This window comes from Vicia villosa, unplaced genomic scaffold, assembly GCF_029867415.1.
Source record: "Vicia villosa cultivar HV-30 ecotype Madison, WI unplaced genomic scaffold, Vvil1.0 ctg.003617F_1_1, whole genome shotgun sequence".
Taxonomy (NCBI): domain Eukaryota; kingdom Viridiplantae; phylum Streptophyta; class Magnoliopsida; order Fabales; family Fabaceae; genus Vicia; species Vicia villosa.
This window is the reverse complement of record NW_026706255.1, coordinates 156,057-171,165: the sequence shown is the minus strand read 5'-3', so window position 1 is coordinate 171,165 and position 15,109 is coordinate 156,057. Positions and strand designations below refer to the sequence as shown.

Here is a 15,109-nt window from a genome sequence, read left to right as displayed (position 1 = left end):
AAGCTTAGAAACTTCCATACATGGTGCCAAATTGGAGACCCATAGAGTTGCTTCCATTGATAAGGTAAGGGTGAGGTTCTCTTCTTATAATGAGGCTCATGAACAATTGTATGTGGGAAATTGGGTGTGTAGATTTATTGCATTGATGTATTGAATTATTGCTGGAAATTGGAAATCTATCCCAAACTTTTCGGTAAATCGCTATTGCTTTTGAAATTGTGCCATTAATTATGAGTTTGGCCATCAATTCCGCTTTATTGGGAAAATGGGAGTGGAAAGTGATTAACGAGAGGAATGGGATTTGGTTTGATGCACTAGCTAATAGCTACGGTATATGTAACGGTGTCTTAAGTCCGAGTTTAAATGGTGCGTCAATCTGGTGGAGAGATATACGTAATCTGGATATAGGTAGGTGGGCAACAGCCAGGGAATATTCGGTGAAAGAGGTGTACAAAAGCTTGGAGCAGGAAGATCATCAAGCACGTAGTCTTCCATGGTGCAAAATATGGATTAAGGCGATACCATCAAACGTATCGTGTTTGGTGTGGAGAGTGCTACAAAATAGAATCCCTACCAAAGATAATCTACTCAAAAGGGGAGTGTTATCTAACAGCCAACTAGGCTGCGCCGGGGAGTGCGGGAGAGAGGAATCGGTATCTCATTTATTTTTTGAGTGTCCTAAAATTGCAGGTTTGTGGATGCTCATGTGCAACTGGCTAGGAGTGACTACAAATCTACATATTGAAGGATGGCAACACCTTGTTCAGTTTGAAGGACTTCTCGGATCACATAGAAACTTAATTATGAAAATGAGAGTTCTTTGGGCTGCTTGTGTGTGGTGCATTTGGAGAGGCAGGAATAACAAAGTGTTTCGTCGCGAGGAAATACAAATGGAAAAATTGTTTGAAGAGTCGAAGATTACGGCGTGGAGATGGCTCAAAATCAAATCAAAGTATATTGCAGATGATATAGCCGCGTGGTGCAAAAATCCTAAGGCGTGTTTTGGCATAATTGACGAATGAGTAATCTGGTGTGTTCTGAGCTGTAGTGGCTTTCGGCATCGGGTGTCGAATTCTGATTTGCAGCCGTACGTCTTTCTTAAATATACCGATTTCTGTCAAGACAGAATTTTTCAGCAGCCTGAATTTTGTCAAGTCAGCCCTTGGCTCCAGATGGCGAGGTCGTTCCTGGGTGTGGAGTGCAGTGGATGTGCATAGGATGCTGTCGTGTGCTATATGTCCAGGAGTTCATACGTGTCTCGAGGTTTTGTTATCGTAGTCTCGGTGTCGGGTAATTATGGGCTTTTTCTGTTTTCTGTATCTCCTTCAATATCCAATTTGTGGGTGGTTATTGCTGTTAGTATCAGTTGTAGTTGCAGATTGAAGGTCAATTGTAAAATATGGTACAGGAGAGTGGGACTCCTACTGTCATGTTCATTTGGACTAGGGCCTTGTGTGTATTTGGCATCTCTTATGCCTCTGTTTTATTAATATATTGCTTTTGCTCTTTCAAAAAAATTATGAGTTTGGCCCACAGCACCTAGCCATTGACGACCGGCAGCAGGATGCTGTACCATAAGGGCGACACAAGTTCTTTTACATTTAGTTTCATTTCTGTTTGTTTCATTTTGTGTGGTTTGGTTATTAGTATAATATATCATTATTTTAATAACATTATTTTAATTACTAGTATAATATATAAAGTAAAACATAAGTATAATATTGTGTGGTTAGTTAATTATATAATATGAGGAATAATTAGTAGAATTATTTAACAAATGTAAAATAGTCTCCTTTAATCGAAATAGCTGAATTAGGTGGTATAATTAGTTGTCCGGAATTTGATGAAAATTCACGTGGTAGTTAAGTTTAATTAGTAGGTTAATATGGTGGTGGTATTTTGTCGAAATTGTGATATTAATCGGACGATTAAATTAATAGTTGAATTAATTTTTAATAAGCCTATTTAATTGGAATAAACTTGAACTTAGATTAACTATTCTGTTTATCGGTAAATTACGATATCTTGAGAATTTAATCGAACGAATCGAATAACCGGTAAAGAATAGAATTGTATCCGAATTAACCGGTTGAGTTGTGTTTTTGGTGACTTGGAAGTGTAACCCGAAGACTCATAAAGTCGTGAATATTAAGAATATAATCGAAAATTAGATAACCGGTAACGACGCGAAATTTGCACATTTAATTGAAGTATGTTTTGTGAATAATTTTGGTTAGTTGACAGTGGATTAGTGAGTTAATTAGAAGACTAATTTATAGAGGATTATGAGACTAATTTGAATTGACTTGATGAGTCGAATTGTTGTGATATAACGAAGCATGATGTTGTCGTTTTGATACTTAACATGATATCTGTTATACCCCAAAATTTGCCCGCATCTTTTTCAGAAAGAAGGCAACAGACTTCTGTCTAAAAATTGGGAGTTTCATATAATCTTGGATTTTTATTTCATAAATATCCTGATTTTATGAATACTCGGTTTTTAGAATTTTTCTTATACGGTATTTTGGTTCGCTGTTGAATTTATTCTTACCCAAACGCCAATTACTGTTTATCACTTCACACACGCTGTTTATTTGAGATTTATTTGCAGATAAATAGTACTGACGCAATTGGTACAGAATTAAATTTTTTGCAGGCACAGAGTCCGGGGATTCAGACGGTACTGGTAACGAGTAAATTATTATTAGTATTTGCTTCCCACTAATTTTTGTACTATATTCTATTATTTTCAAAATCTTTTCCTTTCTTTTCAAATCTCTTTCTTTCAAAATCAAATCCTAACTTTATTCTATACATCTCTCTTTTCAAACCCTACCATACACTTTCTTTCAAATCCTACTACCACTCAAATTTTCCTTTTTTGTACGGAATCACTTCATTCCCCAACGTCTCTATCCCTCTTTTCACTCTATAAATACCTCTCATTTTTTTCATAAATTCTCACATCAAATTTCAACTCATCTCTCAAATTTCTACCTCATATTTATTTTTCTCTTCTTCCCCGGCAAAAATGGCGAAGTGGATGGATACGTGTTTTCTTATGGTCATCACTGTCTTGGTGGTGATCATGTCCTTTTTCTGTCTGCACAGTCCTGAAAAATGCGGACCTGGGTTGTTTACACTCCCAATCATCTATATGTTGTTATTTATAGCATGGGTTTTTAATTGTCATTTTTAAAGTTTGTCGTATCTTTTATTTACAAATAATGTACCGTTTATTTGTCGTACTGTTCATTATATTATGTAATATTTGTACTGTCAGTATTAAATGTCGTACTATCTGTCGTACTGTAGTTTAATTATCCAGATAATATTATGTGTGTTTATTGCTAGTTAAATATTTATTTTTCTGTGCATTAAATATTTTTCAAGGTTATTATCGGTAATTTCGTTCGCGTACAGTGTATTTTATTTATTTATTATGTTTTGTGTTTTTCTAACAACTCATGTAAATAAATTTTCACCATTAACACAACAAAAAAAAACAAAAAGAAAAAAATTAACTTTAACTGTTGAATTTTCACTTTAACTGTTACGTTAATGCCCGAACAGCTAGTTGACAGTCAAAACTCGCTGACAGTGCAATTCTCCGTGTTTTGTGCCATCAATCAAATCAATCTTTCGCATTTCAAAATTCCAAGATTTTTGTTCTAGAAGTCTTCTGATAATCACATATCAGCAGAGACTCAGAACTGCACAAAAATCAGGTACGCTTAATTGTCTCCTACACGAACAGTCCCTAACTAGGGTTTTTGTTTTTTTTCAGGAGAACAAGTTTTTTGAGACCTGGAATGGATTTCATGGACCTCCATATATCTCAAAGTACCACCATACAAATTTTTAAACTTCAATTCGCTCAGACGCACAGTCAGCAGCTCAAACAGTCAACAGAGGACCAGTTTGACCGAAAAGTCAACAGACAGTCAAAAATGAATTTTTTTGTCAACATCCATATTTTGTCAAAATATTCATCATTTGATCATTGGTTGATCATAATTCATCAAGGAAGGATCAAAAATCAACAAAACCCTAAGTTTCAAAATTAGGGATTTCTCTTAAAAAGTCAACTGAACTTTGACTGACCATAACTCTCTTCTCGTTCATTCAAAAAATTCCAACCAAAGCTTGTTTTGAAGGAAATTCAATTATCTTTCAAATGCAATTGGTCCCATGGTCATTGGATTCACCATTTAAAAAATATGAGCTTAGACATTACAGGTCATTTTCAAAGTCAACAAAAAGTGGTTTTTTGTCAAAGGCCATAACATCAAGATAACTTCTCCAAATGAAAAAAAGTTTCTGAAGTAACTTGTAGAGGACATCTTGAGGTTTCTAAAAAGTACAAGAACTCCTTCATATGATAAAAATTGAGGGATTTATGCCTTGTTGAAGTTGGCTATATTTTGGGAAAATGCATGAAACCAACATTGATCAAAAATGTTTTTTTTCCAAAAGGGGCCAAGTTTTCATGATCCAAACATGATTCTAACAATGTTAAGGGCCTCCCACGACCAACCTAAGGCCCATAACATTTTTGTTTCTTTTTTGGTTTAATTTTATTACATTTAAAGTTAAATTGAAAAAGAAATGGTGCAAGATCATTATCCAAAGCTTTGTCCCTTGTTTGAGTCATCAAGATAGCTTATTTTTTGCAACAAAGAGAAGTACAAAGCAGGCCTAGAGCAAAAGAGACCAAGAAGATCAAGCCATGGTCAAAAATTCAAAGATTTTTAATATAAAAAATGAAAAGTTCAACAAAGCAATCAATGCTTCTTTGCTTCAATTTTAAGCACTTCATTGCTTATAAATGAAGTAGGATACTTCATCAATAAAAGACACACAAAGATCTAGCAAAAGGATAGCCAAGAAACTCACAAATTTTCAAAAAAAAATATCAAAGAACTTGTGAAATTCGAATTTCATTTTCCATCCATTCTCATGCCAAACCAAGTAAACAAACACTCTTCTGAGCCTTCATATACCAAAACCCAACCTTTACACGAAGCTAAAACACCTCAAAGAAGCCTCACTCACTCTCTCCGAATTGGTAAATTTTCTTGAACCTATATTTCATTCACATGCATATATAAATCATATCTAACGTTTGGTTTGAGTTTGTGAGGTGATTTAGAGGAGCTTTGACGTAGCACATGGAAGCATAGGTCCTTGAAATAACCTTTGCCAGGTTTAACCATGTTTGAACTTTTTGCTTCGAATCTCTTAATACAAACACTTTTAGGAAAAACCAAGGCCACCATCGTGTTCAGGAGGTTCGAATTAGGTGGATAGGATACTCTTTTTGCTTCAAAACTAACGATTTTGCAGGTTCTAAAAACCACCTCGCCGGAGAAGACAACCGGAAAACACTGTTTCGGCGGTCAACAAGTCCCAGGGGAGAGTCAGTGCACGCGTGGCTCCTTCCAGTCTCCTCATTGGCCAGTCAACAGGTCCATGGCTTGCGTGGCGAAATGATAAAACATGACTGGTTGTTACTTAAAAACGTGGGCCCCACATGACTTAAATTCAGAAAAAAATAAAAACAATCAGACTGGGCCTGTGCGTGTTGTTATTGACACCCCTCGTTTCTGGCCCATATGCAAGTTTTGAACTAAAATCAGTTCATTTTCAAATTGCAAAATACACCCCCTAGTTTATTTAATTAAATAATTTTAGTTTTTACTTTTAATTAAATATCAACCAATCAAAATCACTCAAAATCATTTTTCTTTTAGATTTAGGTTTTTATATTTTATCACTTAATTTCTGAATAAAAAAAAATATTATTATATTATTAGGTTAATTTATTTAGTATAACTAATTAGTTTAATTAATTTAGTATAACCTTAAAATCAAATTCCAAAAACTACAAAAAAATTAGTTTTAGTTTAAAAATTAATAGACAACTAGTTTAGACTTAATTTAGATTTAATTAGATTAGGTTATATTTTTTTTATCATTTAGTCTTTTAATTAGGTTAAATTAGACTCTTAATTTAGTTAAAAACACCAAAAATAACTTAGGTTTAAAAACTTAGACTTAGGATTTTTATCTTATTTTCAAAACTTTATTTTTCCTTTATCATCCACCCTTTCCATTCCTCGATTTTATTTTTAACATAATTTGTTTGCTTTGTTTAAAGTCCTGTAAATAATTTGTAATAGCTTAGATTTAATTCTCGCACGAGTAATGTAATAATTTAGCTTAGGGTTTTAGTTTTGTGCTCCCGATTATTATTGTAATCCCCCTCCCGAAGCCATGTAATAGCGTAGATTTACTTTCCGCATCTTACATTCCTGCACTTTAAATTCTGTACATATAAAACTGCGTATATGTCAAAGATAAAAACTGAAGCGTTAGATCACTAAATTCAAAAGACAAAAATATCTGAATCAGAACACGATCACACTTGCACCTCTTAGGGTAATCCCTCTGTTACTCTTTTCAAAAATCAAATTCTATTGTTTCAAATACAAATCCAAACTTTTGTTTACATCCGGTCAAAAGAGAATTTTCCAAAAGAAATGGGAAAGGACCTTATAAACTTAGGGTAGATCTCCTAATTGCTTGCTCAAATCAAAACAACAAATGTCTCACATATTCATTGTTTTTCAAAACAAAACTTTCAAAAAAAGACAACATTTTGTATATATCCAAACAAGGATCATTACGAAATTAAAGATCTTTTTTTTTTCAAAACATCTTTTCGAAAAATAAAACACTTTGTATACATCCGCACAAGGATCATTACAAAGTTAATTTACAAAAGTATTTTAAAACCACATACAAGCATTTCAAGGCAAGACAAATGATTCAAACAAGTGAGCTAAGCAATTAAGAGCCCATGGATAACCATGGATACAAAGGGGTGCTAATACCTTCCCTTTGTATAACCTACCCCAGAACCCAAAATCTCATAAAGGTCTTTTTCTGTTTCTTTTATAAACCTTTCCTTAATTGGATAAAATAAAAGTCGGTGGCAACTCTCTGATTTTCAAAACTCAAAAACAAAATAAGAGTTAGTTCATATCTTTCACGCGAGATATATAAAAAACCGAGGGCGACAAAACTGGCGACTCTGCTGGGGACATTCTAAAAAACAAAATGTTTTCAAAAGGGGTTACCTTAGAGTTTAGATCACTTCGATGTTTTCAATTGCTTGTCTTGATTGTTCTATTTTTTTCCAAAGGTTTGTTTGGGTATTTGCTTGTGTGAAAGATTCTAACCCGAATCTCGAGATACCTTAAGTATGTGACAATAGACCAAGGAAACTATACGGCATGTACCGATACGGTTGATCTAGTAGTCACCGTTAGTGCGACACTTTGGTTTATACTGATATCCCTTGAAAATGATCAAGGAGTATGTTAGGCTTCCGAAATGTCATTAAACACTAATTTGCCTTAGAACCTTTAGTTGAACTTGACTTGTGGCCTATTAAGTGACTAGCTTTGAAATTGATCGAAGTTAGTTATCCTCGAGGAATGTTTTGATCGGCCGTCCGAGTGCCGTATTGAGATGTTGTCTCCAAGGATCATAGAACCCGAATACTATTTTAAGACAGGTTTTAACCAACTCAACTTCAGTGGGGAGGGTATCACTTATCAACCTCATGCAAGCCTTTAAACCTAAGGCTATTGTTTGATTTGTTTGTGTGTGCCACATGTTTGACATGATGACATCATAAGCATCATAAACATATCATTTTCTCACTAATCATTTCAAGGATCGAAGAGTTTACCTTTGTTCTATTGTTACAGGTAATGGCTCCCGCTACCAGAGATTATGTCCGGATCAACATTTCAACAGTACCATCTGAATTTAAGGACTTAATATCAGAATTTCCCAGAAATGCTCAATTCACCGAAAAGCACGGTCACCTACTCCATTTGGTTACCTCAAAATTTGAAGAAGACGTGATACGGGTCCTGTTCCAGTTCTTTGATCCCGAACATCATTGTTTTACATTTCCTGATTACCAGTTAGTACCCACCTTGGAAGAGTTTTCTGAACTGATTGGGTTACCTGTTCGAGATTAATTACCTTTCACTGGTTTAGAAAAGATTCCAAAACCTGAAATCATTGCTGTTGCCTTACATTTGCGAAAATCAAAAATCGAGTCCAATTGGGAAACAAAGAGTGGAGTTAAGGGTTTGCTTGCTAAGTTCTTAATGGAAAAGGCTCAATTACTACTAAAAAACAGAAGTTACCTAGCTTTTGAAGAAGTTATGGCTCTTTTGATTTATGGGTTGGTTTTATTCCCTAATCCCGACCAATTCATAAGTGTACATATTATCAACATTTTCTTAACCCGCAACCCGGTACCTGCCTTGCTGGGAGACATTCTACATTCCCTCCACACTCGGACCATGAAGAAACGAGGAACTCTTATGTACTGTGTACCACTACTGGCTAGATGGTTTACATTACACCTTCCCCGACCAGTGTTGAGAAACGAACAAAGGATGCAATGGTCTCGCAGGATTATGTCTTTGTCTCATTCAGATATCTGGTGGAACAACTTCTTTCAAAGAGACATTACTATCATTGACCATTGTGGAGAGTACCCTAATGTGCCACTCCTTGGCATCAGGGGAGGCATCACTTACAACCCCTCTTTAGCTTTGCGCCAATTTGGATATGCACGAAGAAACGGTCCTCATGACATGATTATCCATGGCATTGTATTCAACTACGAAGATGATTCCCAAAGATATCGACGAAGGTTTATACATGCGTGGGGCAGTGTCTACAAAGTAGAAAGCAAAACTTTAGGAAAATGGAACTCTATTCCTATGGAGCCTTACCTCAAATGGGTGCGGGCTCGTGCTCAGAAGCTCATCATGCCATATCCCGCTATTCTACCTGTGACTATTGAGCCAGAAGTCGAAGGGGACGAACCTCGAGTTGTTCTACATCCGGACATGCCACCTGACCTGGAAGAGCTGCAGAAATCTTGGGTTCAACTAAGAGAAGAAAGAGACACCTTCAAAGCACACTGTCAAGACTATGAGAGAAAAATGTTGGAGCTCACCAGACAACTCCAGGAAGAACAGCAGATCAACACATTCCTGGGTGCAAAGAGAAAGCGTTCATGGGAGGCTTGAGGAATCCTTTATTTTCTTTATTTTATTTTGTAAGCCCGAAAGAAATAAAAAAAAAGAAGAAAAAAAAGAAAAAAGAAATAAATTGTTTGACTAATAAATGTTTGTTTCTCTTTTGTTTTAAACAAATCTAAATTCCAAGATCCTTGAAAACATTGCATATGCATTTCATTCATAAACATTGCATAACAGGTTCACCTGACGGGTTTCTCATCTCCTCGCTGTTTATTTCAGTCAGAAGAGATGGACTCCGAAACAAGCGTCAAGAATCTCGAAGCACAGAACGCCCAAGTTCAGGTAGCAATTCTGGAGCTAGCAAAGGGGCAATAAGAACTGAAAGCCCTGATAATCAAGAAGAAAAAGAAGCCAAAGGATTTGTAGGTTTAAGTCACCTGGCAAGAAAGGTCAAAATCCCAGTCAAAAGGTCTAAAAAGGCACCGATCCCTGAAATAGTCGGTGAAGGTGATCAAGAAGACAATCACAGCAACCAGGGTTCTGCCAAACCCTCTCTTTCTTCTAATGAAGAAGATTATCATTCCGAAGACGAACAGTGTGATGACAAATACCAACAGTTGGAAGAACGCATGAAAGCTATGGAGATACAAAAAATACCTGGTCTAGACTTCAAAGATCTTGGACTCGTCTCAGATATTGTTATCCCTCCAAAATTCAAAGTTCCTGTCTTTGCAAAGTATGATGGAGTCTCTTGCCCAAAACTGCATCTGAGGTCCTATGTAAGGAAGATACTACCTCATACAGCAGATAACAAATTGTGGATTCATTTCTTCTAGGAAAGTCTGTCGGGTACACAACTTGAGTGGTACTACCAACTGGAAAGTGCAAAATTTCACACCTGGGAAAATTTGGCTGCTGCTTTCTACAAACAGTATCAATACAACGCTGACCTTGCACCAACCCGTACTCAACTATGGGGCATGTCTATGGCACCAAAAGAAAGTTTCAAATGGTATGCACAAAAGTGGAGAGATCTAGCTGGAAGGGTTCAACCACCATTATCTGATCGCGAGCTGGTCGACATGTTCATGGGCACTTTAACTGGCCCTTTCTACAGTCATTTGCTGGGAAGCTCATCATCAGGTTTCACTGACCTGATATTAACTGGAGAGCGTGTTGAAAGCGGTATTCAAAGTGGAAAAATTCAAATAGGCTCCTCCTCTGGTACTACAAAGAGGCCCATCAGTGGGAGAAATGAAGTCAATACAATGCACAGTCAGAAAGGTCGCAAAAGTGAGCATCACCAATCTGTAGGGGCTGTTCTGATCTCCGCATCTGCACCTCAAAAAGATCAGCCGCCGAAGTATACACGTCGACCAGATGCACCAAGAAGAAATTTCACCAGAATCAATATGCCAATCTCTCAAGCATTGCAGCACTTGTTAAAAGCAAATCTGATCACATTGAAAGACCCTCCGAAGAATGTCAACACTTCCTCTTCGAGTTATCGCGCCGATGCAACATGTGCATACCATTCTAACTGCACAGGACATGACGCAGATCACTGTTGGGCCCTGAAAAATAAAATACAAGACATGATAGATGCTGGGGAAATTGAATTCGATCCTCCAGAGACTCCAAATGTCATCACTGCACCTATGCCAAAGCACGACAAGACAATTAATGCTATCATAGACACTGTTTATATCTATGATGTGAGAGAATTGTCAACTCCGCTCCTTGAAGTCAAAAGAAAGCTAATACGAGCTGGTTTCTTTCTAGGTTGTGACCCTGATTGCTTTCATTGTGCACACCTACCCAATGGTTGTGAGAATATGAAAATAGGAATTCAAAAGTGGATGGATTGCCGTATCATTATGTTTGAAAGGCTCCCTTCTATGGACGATTTATGCGAAGTTTTTTCAAATGGGATGAGAATAGAGGACGTCTCAGTGGTTTCTAACATACAATTGAAAATCCCTACCAAAACTCCTTTCAAAATTTCTGCTGCACCCAAAGTGGCATCTGTAATCATCACCAGTCCGGCTCCATTTCCATACTCCTCAGACAAAGCTGTCCCGTGGAGTTATGACACTAATGTCTATGTCCATGGAGTTAAGCAAGACACCTCGACTGAATAGGCCATGAATTTTACTACTCCAACTGTTGATAATATTGTGGGTACTAGTAAGATTACGAGAAGTGGAAGGATCTTTTCACCAGAAATTTCTCCAAATGTTGCTACTAATCCAGTCCAAGTACCAGTTCATAATCAAGATATCAATGCTCGAGGCAAGGAGCCACTAGTTGAACTAGTTCAAATACCGGTGGAAGTCACTAATGTAGATCCATCGAGGCAAGAAATGGAGGAAATATTGAAAATCATCTGCAAAAGTGATTACAATATTGTCGAACAACTGGGGCACACTGCTTCAAAAATTTCAATGCTGTCTCTGCTAAAGTATTCAGAAGCTCATGCCAAGGCCCTGATGAAGTTCCTGAAAGCTGCACATGTACCACAGGAGATTTCAGTCGATCAATTCGAAAATTGTGTTGCCAGTCTAACAGTGAATAACGGTATTGGTTTCTCTGATGCTGATTTAACCCCTGCTGGGAAAAATCACAATAAAGCCCTGCACATCTCTATTGAATGTAACGGCACCACTCTGTCTCATGTGCTGGTAGATAACAGTTCCTCTTTGAACGTGTTACCAAAAGCGGTACTGGAAAAACTTGATTTCAAAGGAGTTGTGTTACAACCAAGCGATGTTGTGGTAAGAGCCTTCGACGGGTCAACAAGAACAGTATACGGGAAAGTGAAGCTCCCAATCAGAGTGGGCTCTCAGATCTTTGATTCTACCTTCTACGTAATGGAAATTCACCCAGCATATTCCTGTTTACTAGGACGCCCTTGGATACATGGGGCAAATGCTGTAACTTCTACCCTACATCAGAAGTTAAAGTATCCGGTAAAAGGCAAGGTTGTCACAGTCTATGGCGAAGAAGAATATGTGGTTAGCCACCTGAGTAACTCCAAGTATGTTGAGATGGATGGCGAATTTATCGAAACTCCCTGCCAATCTTTTGAGGTGGTCCCTCCAGATGTCTCTACTGCCAAACACATTTCTGCTACTCCTGCTACAAAAGTAACTCCAACTATGACTTCTCTCAAAGATGCCAAAGCTGTGATCGAAGAAGGTGGTTGTACAGTATGGGAACAGCTCCTCGATGTACCTTACAAGTTCGATAAGCTAGGTATGGGCTATGCTGATGGAACTCGAAAGAACGATCAAAGTCCTCGTTCTGGAGGATTAATGTCACATTTCATCAGCCAAGGAGTGAATGCTATTGAAGACGATGGAGTGATCTTGAACCATATTATTCAGCTATATCCAAATGAAGTTCCACCTGTTTCCATGGAAGTTTGGGATACTTTGGGAGAACCAAGCGGCGGGTATGATTTTCTAGTAAAGTACACTGCACCTCAAAGTTCTTTTATTGCCATGGAAGACATTGCCCCAACTGGATGGGGTGATCAGTTTGAAGATTGCAAAAGTTTCACAAGTTCCATCACTGAGCAATACCAAAGTCCACCTAGTCCAAAAGAAGTCTTGGATACACTAGGAGAACCAAGTGGTAAGTATGACTTTGTGGTGAAGTATTCCGCTCCCCTGAGCTCGCAGATCACTATTGAAGACATCACCCCAACTGGATGGGACAACCATTTCGAAGACAATATGACATTCACAAGCCCTGTCGCTCCTGAAGAAGTCTGGGAAACACCAAATAATGAGAATGATTTCCTGATGCAGTACACTGCTCCCCAGAATGCATAAGTCTCCCTCAAAGACATCATCCCAACTGGATGGGACGATCTTATCGGATATCTCTCTCAGCCTACAGAAGTATCTCAGCCTGGGCTCTCGTATCCAGCAGAGTATCTTGCTCACCCTGAAGGATCAACAACTCATTTCACCACCAAAGAAATCAATGCTGTGGAAGACGAAGAATACAGCTGCAACTGGAGCAGCTGGATATTCCCTACTCACAACAATGGATTGAACAACTGGGAAGCTGAGGATGTGATCTCCTTTGATCAGGAGTAAATGCAATTTCCTGTTTTCGTTGTTTATATGTTCAAAGATAAAAATGGTTCCTGTACTATCGAACCATGAACTTAAAAGCCAGGTGCCTTGCCCGAAGCATACTGGTCCTTTTTATAAGGGTTTGTCATATCATGATCATGTTCATTCAATAAAATCATGGGACGTTTGCATATTCAAATTTTGCGATCCTTTTTCTTTCTTTGCTTTATTCATTTTCAAATAGCTATGTGTTCTTACACACACCCACATAATAAATGCAGATTCACATTCACTCTGGATCCTGTTGATAACGATTCTCCTATTGCCAGTCATGACTTTGAAAATCCGATCTACCAAACTGAGGACGAAAGTGAGGAAGATTGTGAAGTACCAAGGGAACTTGCAAGGCTATTAGAACAAGAGGAAAAGACTATACAACCGCATGAAGAACCAATTGAGGTTATCAACTTGGGCAGTGACGAAGAAAAGAAAGAAGTCAAGATAGGGGCTGATCTAGAAGACAGTGTCAAGCAAAGGCTGATTCAAATGTTACCAGACTACGTTGAGATATTCGCCTGGTCCTATGAAGATATGCCTGGCCTTGACACGGATATTGTGGTTCATCGCCTGCCAATCAAAGAAGGTAGTACTCCAGTTAAGCAGAAGCTGCGAAGAAGTAGGCCCGATATGTCCAAGTGTTATACCCCAAAATTTGCCCGCATCTTTTTCAGAAAGAAGGCAACAGACTTCTGTCTAAAAATTGGGAGTTTCATATAATCTTGGATTTTATTTCATAAATATCCTGATTTCATGAATACTCGATTTTTAGAATTTTTTCTTATACGGTATTTTGGTTCGCTGTTGAATTTATTCTTACGCAAACGCCAATTACTGTTTATCACTTCACACACGCTGTTTATTTGAGATTTATTTGCAGATAAATAGTACTGACGCAATTGGTACAGAATTAAATTTTTGCAGGCGCAGAGTCCGGGGATTCAGACTGTAATGGTAACAAGTAAATTACTATTAGTTTTTTGTTTCCCACTAATTTTTGTACTATATTCTATTATTTTCAAAATCTTTCCCTTTCTTTTCAAATCTCTTTCTTTCAAAATCAAATCCTAACTTTATTCTACACATCTCTCTTTTTCAAACCCTACCATACACTTTCTTTCAAATCCTACTACCACTCAAATTTTCCTTTTTGTACGGAATCACTTCATTCCCCAACGTCTCTATCCTTCTTTTCACTCTATAAATACCTCTCATTTTTTCCATAAATTCTCACATCAAATTTCAACTCATATCTCAAATTTCTACTTCATATTCATTCTCTCTTCTTCCCCGGCAAAAATGGCGAAGTGGACGGATACGTGTTTTCTTATGGTCATTACCGTCGTGGTGGTGATCATGTCCTTTTTCTGTCTGCATAGTCCTGAAAAATGCGGACCTGGGTTGTTTATACTCCCAATCATCTATATGTTATTATTTATAGCATGGGTTATTAATCGTCATTCTTAAAGTTTGTCGTATCTTTTGTTTTCAAATAATGTACCGTTTATTTGTCGTACTATTCATTATATTATGTAATATTTGTACTGTCAGTATTAAATGTCGTATTATTTGTCGTACTGTAGTTTAATTATCCAGATAATATTTTGTGTGTTTTCTGCCAGTTAAATATTTATTTTTCTGTGCATTAAATATTTTTCAGGGTTATTATCGGTAGTTTTGATCGCATACAGTATATTTTATTTATTTATCATGTCTGTGTTTTTCTAACAACTCATGTAAATAAATTTTCACCATTAACATAACAAAAAACAAAAAGAAAAAAATGAACTTTGATTGTTGAATTTTCACTTTAACTGCTACGTTAATGCCTGAACAGTTAGTTGACAGTCAAACCCGCTGACAGTACAATTCTCCGTGTTTTGTACC

At 37.2% G+C, this 15,109-nt stretch overlaps 1 protein-coding gene across 1 annotated transcript; it reads left to right on the top strand.

Annotated features, from left to right (window-relative positions):
- The first annotated feature begins 230 nt into the window (after positions 1–230).
- On the top strand, positions 231–1,022 carry LOC131641289 (uncharacterized). Its single transcript, XM_058911593.1, has one exon. It carries the CDS (start codon positions 231–233, stop codon positions 1,020–1,022), a length of 792 nt encoding a protein of 263 aa, XP_058767576.1.
- The last annotated feature ends 14,087 nt before the right edge of the window (positions 1,023–15,109 follow it).

Excerpts from the sequence above, each read along its gene's own strand:
- LOC131641289 (XM_058911593.1), top strand. The coding sequence starts at position 231 with ATGAGTTTGGCCATCAATTCCGCTTTATTGGGAAAATGGGAGTGGAAA.